Source organism: Drosophila willistoni, unplaced genomic scaffold (assembly GCF_018902025.1).
Source record: "Drosophila willistoni isolate 14030-0811.24 unplaced genomic scaffold, UCI_dwil_1.1 Seg240, whole genome shotgun sequence".
Taxonomy (NCBI): domain Eukaryota; kingdom Metazoa; phylum Arthropoda; class Insecta; order Diptera; family Drosophilidae; genus Drosophila; species Drosophila willistoni.
Window position 1 is genome coordinate 1 of NW_025814207.1, and position 12,120 is coordinate 12,120.

The 12,120-nt window shown below is 37.9% G+C and overlaps 1 protein-coding gene and 3 long non-coding RNA genes across 5 annotated transcripts; 1 reads left to right on the plus strand and 3 right to left on the minus strand.

Moving 5' to 3' along the window:
- Window positions 1–2,882: 2,882 nt before the first annotated feature.
- LOC124461179 lies at window positions 2,883–3,421 on the minus strand. Its single transcript, XR_006954958.1, has 2 exons — window positions 3,256–3,421; window positions 2,883–3,191 (listed from the first exon to the last, which is right to left on the minus strand). It is a non-coding gene; the product is annotated as an uncharacterized LOC124461179 (long non-coding RNA).
- Window positions 3,422–3,428: 7 nt separating this feature from the next.
- Window positions 3,429–3,971, minus strand: LOC124461178. 2 transcript variants are annotated; one of them, XR_006954956.1, is made up of 3 exons: window positions 3,877–3,971; window positions 3,624–3,807; window positions 3,429–3,524 (listed from the first exon to the last, which is right to left on the minus strand). It is a non-coding gene; the product is annotated as an uncharacterized LOC124461178 (long non-coding RNA). The 2 variants fall into 2 exon arrangements; XR_006954957.1 differs by having other exon boundaries at window positions 3,429–3,545.
- A 239-nt stretch (window positions 3,972–4,210) lies between these two features.
- Window positions 4,211–4,817, minus strand: LOC124461180. The gene is made up of 3 exons (XR_006954959.1): window positions 4,625–4,817; window positions 4,369–4,392; window positions 4,211–4,283 (listed from the first exon to the last, which is right to left on the minus strand). It is a non-coding gene; the product is annotated as an uncharacterized LOC124461180 (long non-coding RNA).
- Window positions 4,818–9,557: 4,740 nt separating this feature from the next.
- LOC6653602 (RING-box protein 1A) lies at window positions 9,558–9,944 on the plus strand. Its single transcript, XM_002075904.3, has one exon. It carries the CDS (start codon window positions 9,573–9,575, stop codon window positions 9,909–9,911), a length of 339 nt encoding a protein of 112 aa, XP_002075940.1. The 5' UTR covers window positions 9,558–9,572; the 3' UTR covers window positions 9,912–9,944.
- The last annotated feature ends 2,176 nt before the right edge of the window (window positions 9,945–12,120 follow it).

The window sequence follows — 12,120 nt, forward strand, 5'->3', positions numbered from 1 at the left end:
CAGACCGTGTTGGTGAGTTCGTTATAGATCCTTAGGATTTTAGAGGCATTTTTTTCGCCATCATTTTGCAAAACCACTTGTGCAGCATGGACTATCACCTCAGGATTTACCAAACTTCGGTATTACCTCAGTCTTTCTTCTCTTGCTTCGATCACTCGATTCAGAATACTGTTTACAAGGACGTCCTTGGCGATTTGACGAATCAATTGGTATTTCAAATGTCCTTCTAACCACAAATAATTTTTTTGCTCCAGACCATCTTTGTTTGACTTGTGATTTGAAATGTGAAAATTTCTGTTTCAAAGATTTTTTGATAGTTTCAGAAACTTTGGAAGACTCGAGGAGGTAACTTTTCAAAAAATCTAGTTTTTCTTCCATGGTTCGTATATTTTGGCCTTGCATCAGGTCAAATAAATACCTAATATTATACAAAACAAAAAATAATAAACAAACACAAATGACGAAAACGAATGCAAAAAACTAGCAAAAAACTTTAATTGGTCAATTTAATCTTCAAATAAGAATAAATTAAAGTAAATACCTTCAACTTCAAAATTCATTATAAATAATATTTTTCTGGAGTACTCTGTCACACGTTCTATCCCTTTGAAAAGCGTTTTTGTTGTGGCGAAAAGCAAGCAAAGCGTAGTCCGGCTTCAAACATGAACACGTGTTCATGTTTTCAATGGAATTTTTCGCAAGTCCCGTTAGATTTCCAGAAAAATCCGGTTTGCCATCAAGGTTGTTATACAATTTGTGTACATTTTGGCAAAATATTGTGTGATGGATATTTGATTTTTAGGCTATGGCCACAACCACTGTGCACCGGGTCTAGAATTTTTTTTTTTTATCGGCGCGCAAAAACTTTGAATAAGTATATTTCGTGAATAGGTGGCTATAGGTGGCCAACTATAACTTGATATAATTATTGAAACTGTGTATAAATTATTAAATGATGAAATATTACAGGGACGGACAGGAAAAGTAGTTATAAGCCGGTTTGAAATTTTTATTTTTAGAAAAATCTGTCTCAAAAATGTGGTCTTTTATAACAATGCTAATGTATGCAAAACATTCTTAAAATTGGTGAGTACTACATAACACATAAAGATACATATCTGGACTATTGATATCCATCACAATTACTTTAATAGTAACTTTGCAAAAATGAATATTGACTTTGGAAAAATGTATCACTGAAAACGGCGAGAATTAAATATGAACACTGTGAATGATAATCGAAGTTTGACTACCTGTAATTCGGCGCGGGCGCTATTTTGAAAGGTGGGAATGATGAGGTTAGTTTCTCGGAAGTATTCCTAACAATGTGCATCAATAGTTTGTTCTTAAAATGATTTTTTTTTTTACTCTTTTTACTTTACTTTTACCTAATTTTGCAAAATCTACCTATGTGCGTCGTTAAAGCCGGATTCTACTGTATTTCTTTCGTTTATTGATTTCATTCCATATTTTAAATAATTCCCCTTTTTTATACAATTAAAATGAAGAAAAAGTAAAGAGTGAAAAAATTAAATGTGATTTCGAATGATTCTATTTACATTACTTATTCTCAATATTGCGAAATATTGGCATCTTTTGGGGGCCATGTAGAAGTCGTAAAGATTCTATTGCGTGCATATAGGGATGTATGCCGAAAAGATGCTACAAAATATACAAAAATATTTTGTTCATAGCACACTTTTATTACTCTTATTTTTATCTTCGATTTAAGATATCAGTATATTTTTTCTTCCACTATAACCAACCACACAACATAGCACACAATTGCAATTTAAAACTTTGCGATAACAAGTGATGCACATCCAACACACACACACAAACACTCATACATTCACTCACACCCATTTGCTTTTACCTTCCACCTACTTAAAATAAGAAATAATGTTGACTGCTGATTAGTAACCGCAAAATAGCTGTTACCCTGAACTTTACTTCTAATAAATTGTTTCATATCTGCCGCAAAAAAAAAAAAGATGTTGGCTAATATACTCCGACCAGAAAAAGCAGCGGCAGAGAAAGATAGATAACTCATACGCCGTCGCTTGGTCTCAAATTTCTGTTTCTGTTGTTTTTGCTTCTCTTTCTGATTTCCCTTTTTACATATGCATATATATTTTCCCCTTTGCTTATCAGAACTTGACTAAAAATAGGAGAAACCCGAAAAAAAAAAGAATTTGAGAAATTGCCAAAGACATTACGATTGCAACCATTAGCCCGAGGAAAAAAAAAAGGGAGACCCTTTCTTTCTTCTTTCACCTAACTACCTACAACATAAGTCATCAGTAACCGCATATGTAATATGGAATGCATTTGTGTAGAATTTATGAGTCCAGAACCAGAAATTTAAATTTACATAATGTCAATTACAGTAAGAGAAATGGAAGAGAATTTTTCCTTTCGGTGGATTCCCAAAATCAGCAGGAAAGCTTCTTGTTAGATCAAAATCGGTATTAACGTTACTTGAAGGAGCTAGATTAAGCCTATATAAATATAATATGTAAAATGTATTAACAACGATTAAATTCCTTTTTAAATTATAAATTTAACAGGCAAACAGAAAAAATTAAAAACTTAGGATTTATTTCTCTTCAAAAAATAATTGAAATGTGAAATTAAATAAGAAATGTTTAACATTTATTCCAAAGTGTTATATATTGCTATTTTTCCTCTTTGTTACTTATTTATCCTTAATAATAAAGCAAATGTTTTATTACTTATCCATTGTAATACACAATAGCAAACAATTTTGATGATTAGCTAAATGCTTTAAGTTAAAGAATTTAGTAAGTTACTGCAATAATTTGTATTTATTAAACACAAACAAAATATTGAATTTTAAATAAAATTATAAACGCAGCACATTTGAATTTAACTATTTTTATATATCATTGAAATCTTGCTTAATTTGGAAACTTCTTGTTATAATATCATCTATGTGCCGATGCCGGATTCCTCGCACAGCTTCAACGACATCACATCAGAAAACTTTTGATTTTTGGTCATGTCTTTCAGTTTAAGATAAGGAAATTAAGATTTGGGCACTCCCAATAAAGCACTATGTCATTTAACCAAAATCACTGATGGTGACGAAGATGACGACAATGATGAGAACAAGGATAATTGTTTTGGTTATGATTAAGGATTAAGTTGGGCAGTTTCAATCACTTTTGCTGTATGAAATTTATATAAAATTCAGATTTACTTATGGGTAAAAACTAAAGTTATAAGACTTACCAGTTAAAAAGAAAGAATATGTAAGGATATTACGGAAAAATTAGGCATATTTAAGCTCGTATTGCAAAGAATTCTTATCGATGAAGCCTACGCGTTCTGGAACAATTTAAAAGAGACGGAAACGATTCCGATGGATCCAGACATTTGATTCAAGTCATTAAATAGTCTTTTTGATAGAATTTATGAATATTAAGGAAAAACCATATGGATATTATGCCCATCTATCAGGCCATATCAAACGTTTGTGAACGGATAAGAACTGGTAATACCTGTAAGCAGATTCACTTTTGCTGTATGAAATTTGTATAAAATTCAGATTTACTTATGGGTAAAAGCTAAAGATCTTAGGAAAAGAGTTATGGACTTACCAGTTGTAAAGAAGATGCGTTTTGCAACGAAATAACTTCTGGAAACAATCATCTCGAAAGCTGCCAATGACAACAATAACGAAGATCGAAGCTATTATAACGACGTTATATATAGATCTTGGAATATTTTTATCGCAAAAACCGCGACACTTCAGAGCAATTGACTTCTGTTGAATATGTTTTGCTGTAAGAAATTTAAGCAAATTTAGATTTATTAACGTGTAATTAATAAAAACTAAAAATCTGGAAGAACCTTTTGCAGATGTAGATGAATCGGCCGAGTTCCCATACTATGTAGTGCCCAATGTTTTGGATTGCAGCACAGTCGTTACGAGTTGAAAAAAGTTTTTCTCATAGATTGTAAGGATACTAAGGAAAAATATTAAAGCTCGGCTAGAAATGAAGCATTGTCGATTAATCCTGGTCATCGTGGTAAAAATTGGGAGTCGTATCCGTTGGATCCAGTTATCCTGTCAATAATAGACTTCACCATTTGACAGATTTTGGGCATTGGACTAACTAATTTCTTGATGGAATTCATATATTAAGGAAGATTCAAAGCCAAAATTCGGGATAACTTTAACTTACCCATAGCTACCTCGCATTGACGCAAATTTAAGGACAAGCTCTGGTGATACCAATTTACAGATTTAATATTTGCTGAAACAGTTTTATAGATACATTTATATTTTACACATACTTAAATATGTGCATATGTAGGTAATGGATTACCTAATAGACTTACCCCGTTAAGAAAAATTTTTTCGTTCTTGAAAGAAAAGAAGGAAAAGGAAAAATCAAGATGTTCTAGAAATTCGATTTGCTAGTACCCTTATTACTAAAACGGAAAGGAAAAATCAGAGCAGAAATTCTCTTCTCCTTTTGGGTGCAAGTTAGGAATTATTATATTAGTTGTTGTAAAAAATTTATACACAATTCCCATATACTTACATAAATAATAAAATATTAAAGGTTTAGCAAGAAAATGCTAATAGACTTACCCGTTAAAAAAAAAAATAATTTAGTTTTTGTTTTGACACTTTTTAGGAATAATGAGAAAAATTTAATGATTTACTGATTTACTTTGGGTCTAGGCACAACCAAAGCTGAATACAGAATGAAAAACTTAAATAATTTCTTAGGTACATGGAAAAATCAGCTTACAAAATATTTGCATGGCCTACGATGATTTCCAAAAAATAAGAGTGATGTGCATTTAACAATACCATGAGATAAAGTAGTGATGTCTTGTTTCTAATTTTTTATCGATATTTTCAATCGATAGTTTGTCCACCGGCTGAACCCAACCCAAATTACTAGTGATGGAAAAATAATGATATTTGTCTACCCGATATTTCCATCTTTTGTTGATATATCGATATTTATATCGAAATTTGTAAGCTTACAAAACCGAAAATATATCATTTCTAAAACCAGGAATAAAAATTTCATATTTAACTAACAGTTAAGAGAACTTTTAAACTTATACTCCTAAATTACATAAAGAACATTCGAAAAGAGTAAAAACTTTCACTCGTTGCAGAGGCCGGACGTGTTTTTTTGGCGCTTTACATACTCTTAATTATCGGTTTAATTAATAATAATTACAACATCCGAATTTTATTTTCATTTCGCGAATTCTTGCTGTCGTTTTTGTTTAAATTTAAATAAATCAAAACTTACAACAATACTTGCATTAGCGGTGTTGTTGTTTTGTTTATCTCTTTGCTTTTGTGTCTTTACCGTTTTAACTAACTCTCGCGCTCTTGCGTACAAATTGTTGTTGCATGTGTTCAATTTGACGCGCTCTCCCGCTCTTTCCTATTCTTGATTGATTTGCGCTCTCGTCTTTTGCCTACCCGCGACTCTGTGATACGTGTTTTTGTTTTTGTGTTTTCATTTTTTTTATTCTTTAGTTGTGAAGGCTTACTCTGCACATTAACCCTTGTGTCAGAACTGGTCAGTATATTCTTATACACAGATTTTTTACCTTTGAATTTTTATTTTTTTGTATTTCCTTTTGTAATTAAATTAAACTTTTGATAAAATGGTTGTCTGCTCAAAAAATAATTGCATAGTTGCCACTAATGCGGTTGACTCCCATGATAATATTCTTTGTTGGTTGTGTGACAATGCGGCTCACGTTAAGTGTGCAGGTTACACAGGCAGAATCAAGGAGTCTATTGCTAAAGGTGGTGGCTTAAAATATGGATGTGATGCTTGCCGGGAGGTCGAGAATGAGACGCGCTCTTTCATGAGGCGGACTAGAGATAGTTTTGACACTTTAAGCGGAGTTTACTGCGGTGGAGACTCAGTTCAGAAGTTTATCGCTTATGAATGAGTCTCCGAAACGTAAAAGGACCAGTCCTTGGGGTGTTTCTGTATCTGTAGATCCGCCAGCGTCTCTTATCGTCCCCGACCGGTCTCATGCACCGTCCACTCCTAATGTACAGCAATTGATATCGTTTAAGAGCCCGGGTGTGAATGCTATTAGTAATGAATTACAGGTATCACCTGGGAATGATCTCTTAAAAACGATGCATATTGTAGTGTCCGATGTGTCTGGGCAATTACACATTCCAATGGAAATTGCCGATAGTTCTAAAAGTATCGAGGGCCCCGTAAACAAGTTGACTGCTGCAGTGGGTGACTTGTCCAACGTTACTGCTGCGGCTGACGCTTCGGGACCGCGGCCTCTCGTTGGCATACCACCAAAGAAACATATATTTGTTTCGAGGCTAGACCCTGTTGTCACATCTGATGATGTAATAGCCTATATTCGGAAGAAAGTTAACGTCTCGAATATTGCGGTGGAGAAGTTTAAATTTTCTTATTCTCGGGACATTTCGTCCTTTAAAATTAGTGTTTCTGCCAATATCTTCGACACTATATGTCGAGAAGATTTTTGGCCGAAACATATAATAGTTAAGGAATATACTGTAAAAAGAAAAATCGGCACCGATTCGCTTGCCGACAACAACAACTAATACTATTCCTGCCTCATCAGCATCTGCTGGTGTGTCAAAAAACTAGCTTCGTCCCTTAACCTGGGTTACCAGAACGTTAGAGGACTGAAATCTAAACTTCCTAATCTCTATGTAGATAGTCTTTCTTTTGAGCATAACATTCTAGCTTTCACAGAGACGTGGCTAAAACCTGATATTGCTGATGCATCGGTTTTTTCAACAAACTTTTCTATTTTCAGACGTGACCGGATTTCTCGCATAGGTGGTGGCGTTCTGATAGCTGTTGATGCTGCTTTATCATCTGAAATGATTCAATTTTCTAGTACCCAGGAGATTGAGTTTGTCGGTGTTAAAGTAAATTTTAAATCTTTTAATGCTTTCATTACTTGTTCCTATATTCCACCATTGTCAGACATGGTGGTATATTTAAATCATTTAGAGGCAATTCTGTTTGTCTCCTCTTTAGTTTCGAGTCAAGACATGCTCATAGTTGTAGGTGATTTTAATTTACCCGCTTTAGCAGGTAAGTTTCAAAAAACAGGTCGTTCATCAGATTATGCTCTGTATACAGTCGCTCGTTCAAAATTCATGATGCTTAATACACAATGCTATAAGAATTATCTTCAGCGGTGTAAGCTTCAGTTTTCTTCTGACCCTAAACAATTTTATAATTTTGTTAATTCTAAACGTAAGACCTCTGTGCACCCATCTTTTTTGTCTTTTCAAAATAAAAAAGCGAGCACTGATCAGGCAATTGCCGATATGTTTGCGAGTTTTTTCAAAACAACTTATTCCTCAACGGAATATCGAGCAAGTCCGTATCCTTATCATTTAAAAAAGGCTAATTGCATTTTCAATCCAGTGATTGATGAAAGTTCTATTCTTACCGAACTTAAATTAGTTAAACCTGTTTATTCTCCGGGGCCAGACGGTATTCCTGGATGTGTACTCAGGTTCTGTGCAAACGCATTATGTAAACCCATTTTAAAATTGTTTCTATTGTCTGTAGAATCTTCCTCTTTCCATCTATTTGGAAGGAGTCGTATATTATTCCTCTGCATAAAAATGGCAAAAAGTCCGAAGCCTCTAACTATAGAGGTATCTCAAAATTGTCCGCTATTCCGAAAGCTTTTGAGAAAATTATAACTTCTCAATTGCAACATATTTGCAGCTCTATTATTTCGCCATCCCAACATGGGTTTGTGAAACGTAGATCTACAACCACTAACCTTTTAGAATTTACATCAATTATTATCAAGGGGTTCAAAAATGGTAAACAAACTGATGTCATATACACTGACTTCAGCAAAGCCTTTGATTCCGTTAATCATACCCTAATGCTTTCTAAGCTGAGCGACACCCCTTTTCCTTTCTTGGGTTCGAGAATATTTAACAAATAGAAAAAGAAGGTACTTTTTAAGTGTTCTTTTTCCGTTTCCATTTCTGTGACTTCTGGTGTACCTCAAGGTAGTCATCTTGGCCCTCTGCTCTTCACACTATTTATTAACGATCTTCCATCAGTCATTGTTCATTCGCGTGTGCTTATGTATGCTGACGTTGTCAAGCTTTGTCTTACTTATAAAGATACAGATTCATTTAGTCGGTTACAAGCTGATCTTAAAAACTTTCCCTCCTGGTGCCAGTTTAATCTACTAAATCTTAACACTACCAAATGTAAGGTAATGACTTTTTTTCGTAACTCTCCTCAACTGGTCACTTATTTTCTAAACAACAGCCCTTTAGAACGTCTAAATAATATGAATGATTTGGGCGTACTTATGGACCATAAGTTAAATTTTAACACCCATATTTCCACCACGGTCGCAAAGGCCATGAGTGTCCTGGGTTTCATTAAAAGATGGTTGAAAGAATTTGATGACCCCTTTACAACTAAAGTTCTTTTTACTTCGCTTGTCCGTCCTATTTTAGAGTATGGATCTTGCATTTGGTCACCTCAATATGAGTCGCACCAGATTAGACTAGAATCCGTTCAAAAGCAGTTCTTGCTATTTGCTCTTCGTGGCTTAAGCTGGGATCGCAATGTCAATTTGCCTTCGTATTCTAGTAGACTTCTCTTGATTAACCTTCCGTCCCTAACTAACCGTAGAATTATGCTTGGTGTCATTTTTATGCACAAGCTCCTAATTGGTGACATCGACTCGCCTGAGTTATTAGCTCAGGTGAATCTGTCTATTAACTAAATGGGATAGGATAGATGTTTTAATTTTTCCATGTAGACGGAGTAGACATCCTTTAATACCTTTATCCCTTAGTCGTTGTTCTTCTAACTATGCTATGCATGAACCTTTTAGGGTCCTCTGCTCTGATTACAATCTTCTATTCCCTGTAATCGGCTCAGAGTTTTCTATTAATATGCTTAAAACATCTATCCTATCCCATTTAGTTAATAGATAGCTTTAGTATTATGTGTTTGTCTGTCTTTTCTATTGTGTATTTTGTCCACGCGATTCGTGCCGTGCGTTATACGGCTGCACCCCTCGGTCGGTCGGGTGCGAGGTGGGCAGCTATCTGCTTGGGCTCGCGCGTAACAGGCTTTGTCCTGGTGTCGTAGGGGCCACTTGAACGTACTGCGCATAGTATCGTCAACGTCCGCTAAAAAAAAAAGTGAGTGCACACAAGCAAAGGTACGTATTTCCCTCAATCTGAGGTCCCATATGCCTAGTGATGGCAATACATCGAGCAGCAATCTGAGGTCCGATAGGTCTAGTGATGGCAATATATCGAGCAGCAATCTGAGGGCCGATAGGTCTAGTGATGGCAATATATCGAACAGCAATCTGAGGGCCGATAGGTGATGGCAATATATCGAGCATTTGTGTTTTTATCATATTTTTTAATTAATCGATAAATTGATATTAGATTGATATTATTCCTAGCAGTGGGTTATATATTTTATTGCTGCGCCACCTTTTGCCGAGAAAGGAGTTTAATCCGCAATTAAATTAATTTGATTTAATATACAATGGAAGTTGATGAAGAAGAAGAAGTCGAGGCTCCCGAGGCACCCTCCAGCAGCAATACAGGCGAGAAGAAACGTTTCGAGGTCAAGAAGTGGAATGCTGTAGCACTTTGGGCTTGGGACATCGTTGTCGACAATTATGCCATTTGCCGCAATCATTTCATGGATCTGTGTATTGAAGGCCAGGCGAATCAGGGATCGATAACCACCGAAGAGTGCACCGCGGCGTGGGGCGTTTGCAGTTATGCCTTCCATTTCCATTGCATTTCACGTTGGCTGAAGACCCGTCAAGTTTGCCCCTTGGATAATAGTGAATGGGAGTTTCAGAAATTTGGCCACTAGAGGAACAATGGCAGCACACGCACACACACACACCGACACACACTCACACACACTAGCATTTATATGTACAAACATGCATTCATATAAAGGATGAGCAGAACTGAGATGACTTCTACTGGACAATCTTGATAGGAGCATCAGAAACCAAGTGATTCTTTTGTCATAATTAATAAATATAAAAACAGAAAAATATAACAACAAATTGTGCAACTTTTTTTAGTCGGAATTGTGGCAACTTGGGAAACCTTTTCGATTCCACAGCTAACATGCTTTTTTTCCAATAGCAAAGTTAGAAATTTTTTTAGTTCAAACTGCAAAAAGAAAGCCGTAAAGAAGAAAAAACTCAATTATCTACGTTTATGTAGGGGGGTCGAACTTTCTTCTGGTTTGGGGCAGCTAGATGAATTTTCCCTTTTTCCTCTTTTCTCCCAGTAAAGTGTTGACACGCAGAGAAATTTCACTTCACTTGTATGTATATTCAGGTATATAATTCAACTAAAACTAGCTTACTTAAGAGCAGGGCACCAAGCCCCGCTTGGAGCGAAGTGTGGGGAGTTCTTTTGTGGGGAGAGCGATGGGCATCATCGGGAGAGCGGCGCGAGGTGAAAGCTTCCGCCTCCTTTAACCCTTGTGTTGCCCGGTTTGCATAAACATGCTCCCCACCTTGCAGGAGTGCAAGACCCAGGCAGTCTAATGGCACGCTCCGGACAGGGTCCAGCCAAAGACTGTGCGCATCGCAATTGGCCGCCCGCCAACCCTGGGTAGACCCCCTGCAACATGACCTCCGTGATCACATCCTCGCTCAGGACCAAAGACACTGACGACGGTCGGTAGAACGTATCATCCGCCAGGACGATGCCCTCGAACTTTTTGGCGATCTGCGGGTCCACCGGTCCACCGCTTGGAGTGCGGCAGCACAAGCCATCGACCACCTTCAGGATCGCCTCCAATCGCCATCCTTCACTGATTGGGGACCGGATCACTGCTGCCACCGCTTTCTCTGCCCCTATATTGACGGTTGTCAACTTAAAGGCCGTGGCCAGTGACGTCGCCATCGACGATACCGCAGAACAAGGGTCCACCTTCACGTCGAAGGTTTTTCCCCCCGTCTCAAGACGCACCATCGCCGTGGGCATCAGATGCGGATTGCGATGCTGCAGCAGTGTGGTCAACGTCAGTTTTGGATCGGAGGCTGGCGTTGGTGCGACCTTCGTCTGGAGGACTCGGGGGTGACTCGGTGTACGACGGAGCTGGGAGTGCGTCGACGTGGCTGTTCATGGAAGTGGAGCAGCGCGTGGTGATCCTCCTCACATATTCGGGCCAGGCAATTGGCGCAGTACTTATTCGCAAGCACTGCCCTCATCCTCGTCTCCACGTTCAGCCGCAGGCAGCGACGGCATCGCTTCAGAGGATGGATTCCGCGACAGACTCGGCAACGGAAGGACTCAGTTCCCCGCGAAAATCTGCGCTCCTCTTTCGATGCCTGTACTGAACGCGGTCTCGGAACCATGGAAACGGGATCTAGGTTGACGAATATCAGGAAGCTGCCGGGACAAATAATGAAGAAAGCGGATTAATGTAGGACGATAAAACACATATTACTACTGGCAGCTCGGCCCTTCTTACTTGGGAGGAAGGACCAAGTGCTGGACGCTACTGTAGTTTTACGTAATGGGTTTGAATTCTTTCTTCTGGGGGAAGAAAGATCAACTTTGCGACGGGAAGATTGTCGTCTTTGAGTACCACCAGATCGCCCACTTCAAGATTTTTAGAAGGGAATCGCCACTTATTGCGCTTATGTAGCTCCTTCAGATACTCGTCTTTCCATCGGGTGCAGAAATGCTGACTCACGGCCTTCAGACGCTGCCACCGGTTAATGATAGACGGTACCTGATCCTTGATTTCAGGTTCCGTCACGGATAGCAATGGACCGCCAACTAGGAAATGGCCTGGGGTCAAAGCTAAAGAGTCGGTGGGGTCTTCAGACATAGGAGAAATCGGCCGCGAGTTCAAACACGCCTCTACCTTAGCCAGCAGCGTAGAGAACTCTTCAAAAGTATACCTTTGGTTGGAGGTGGCCTTGTAGAACAGAGTTTTAAAACTCTTAACTCCAGCCTCCCACAACCCTCCCATGTGTGGTGCCCGGGAGGGATGAAATGCCAGGACAGATTCTGATGGCTGTAGTGGGATAATATTTTCTGCTGGGTAG

Coding starts and splice junctions, on each gene's coding strand:
- LOC6653602 (XM_002075904.3), top strand. CDS start 9,573: ATGGAAGTTGATGAAGAAGAAGAAGTCGAGGCTCCCGAGGCACCCTCC.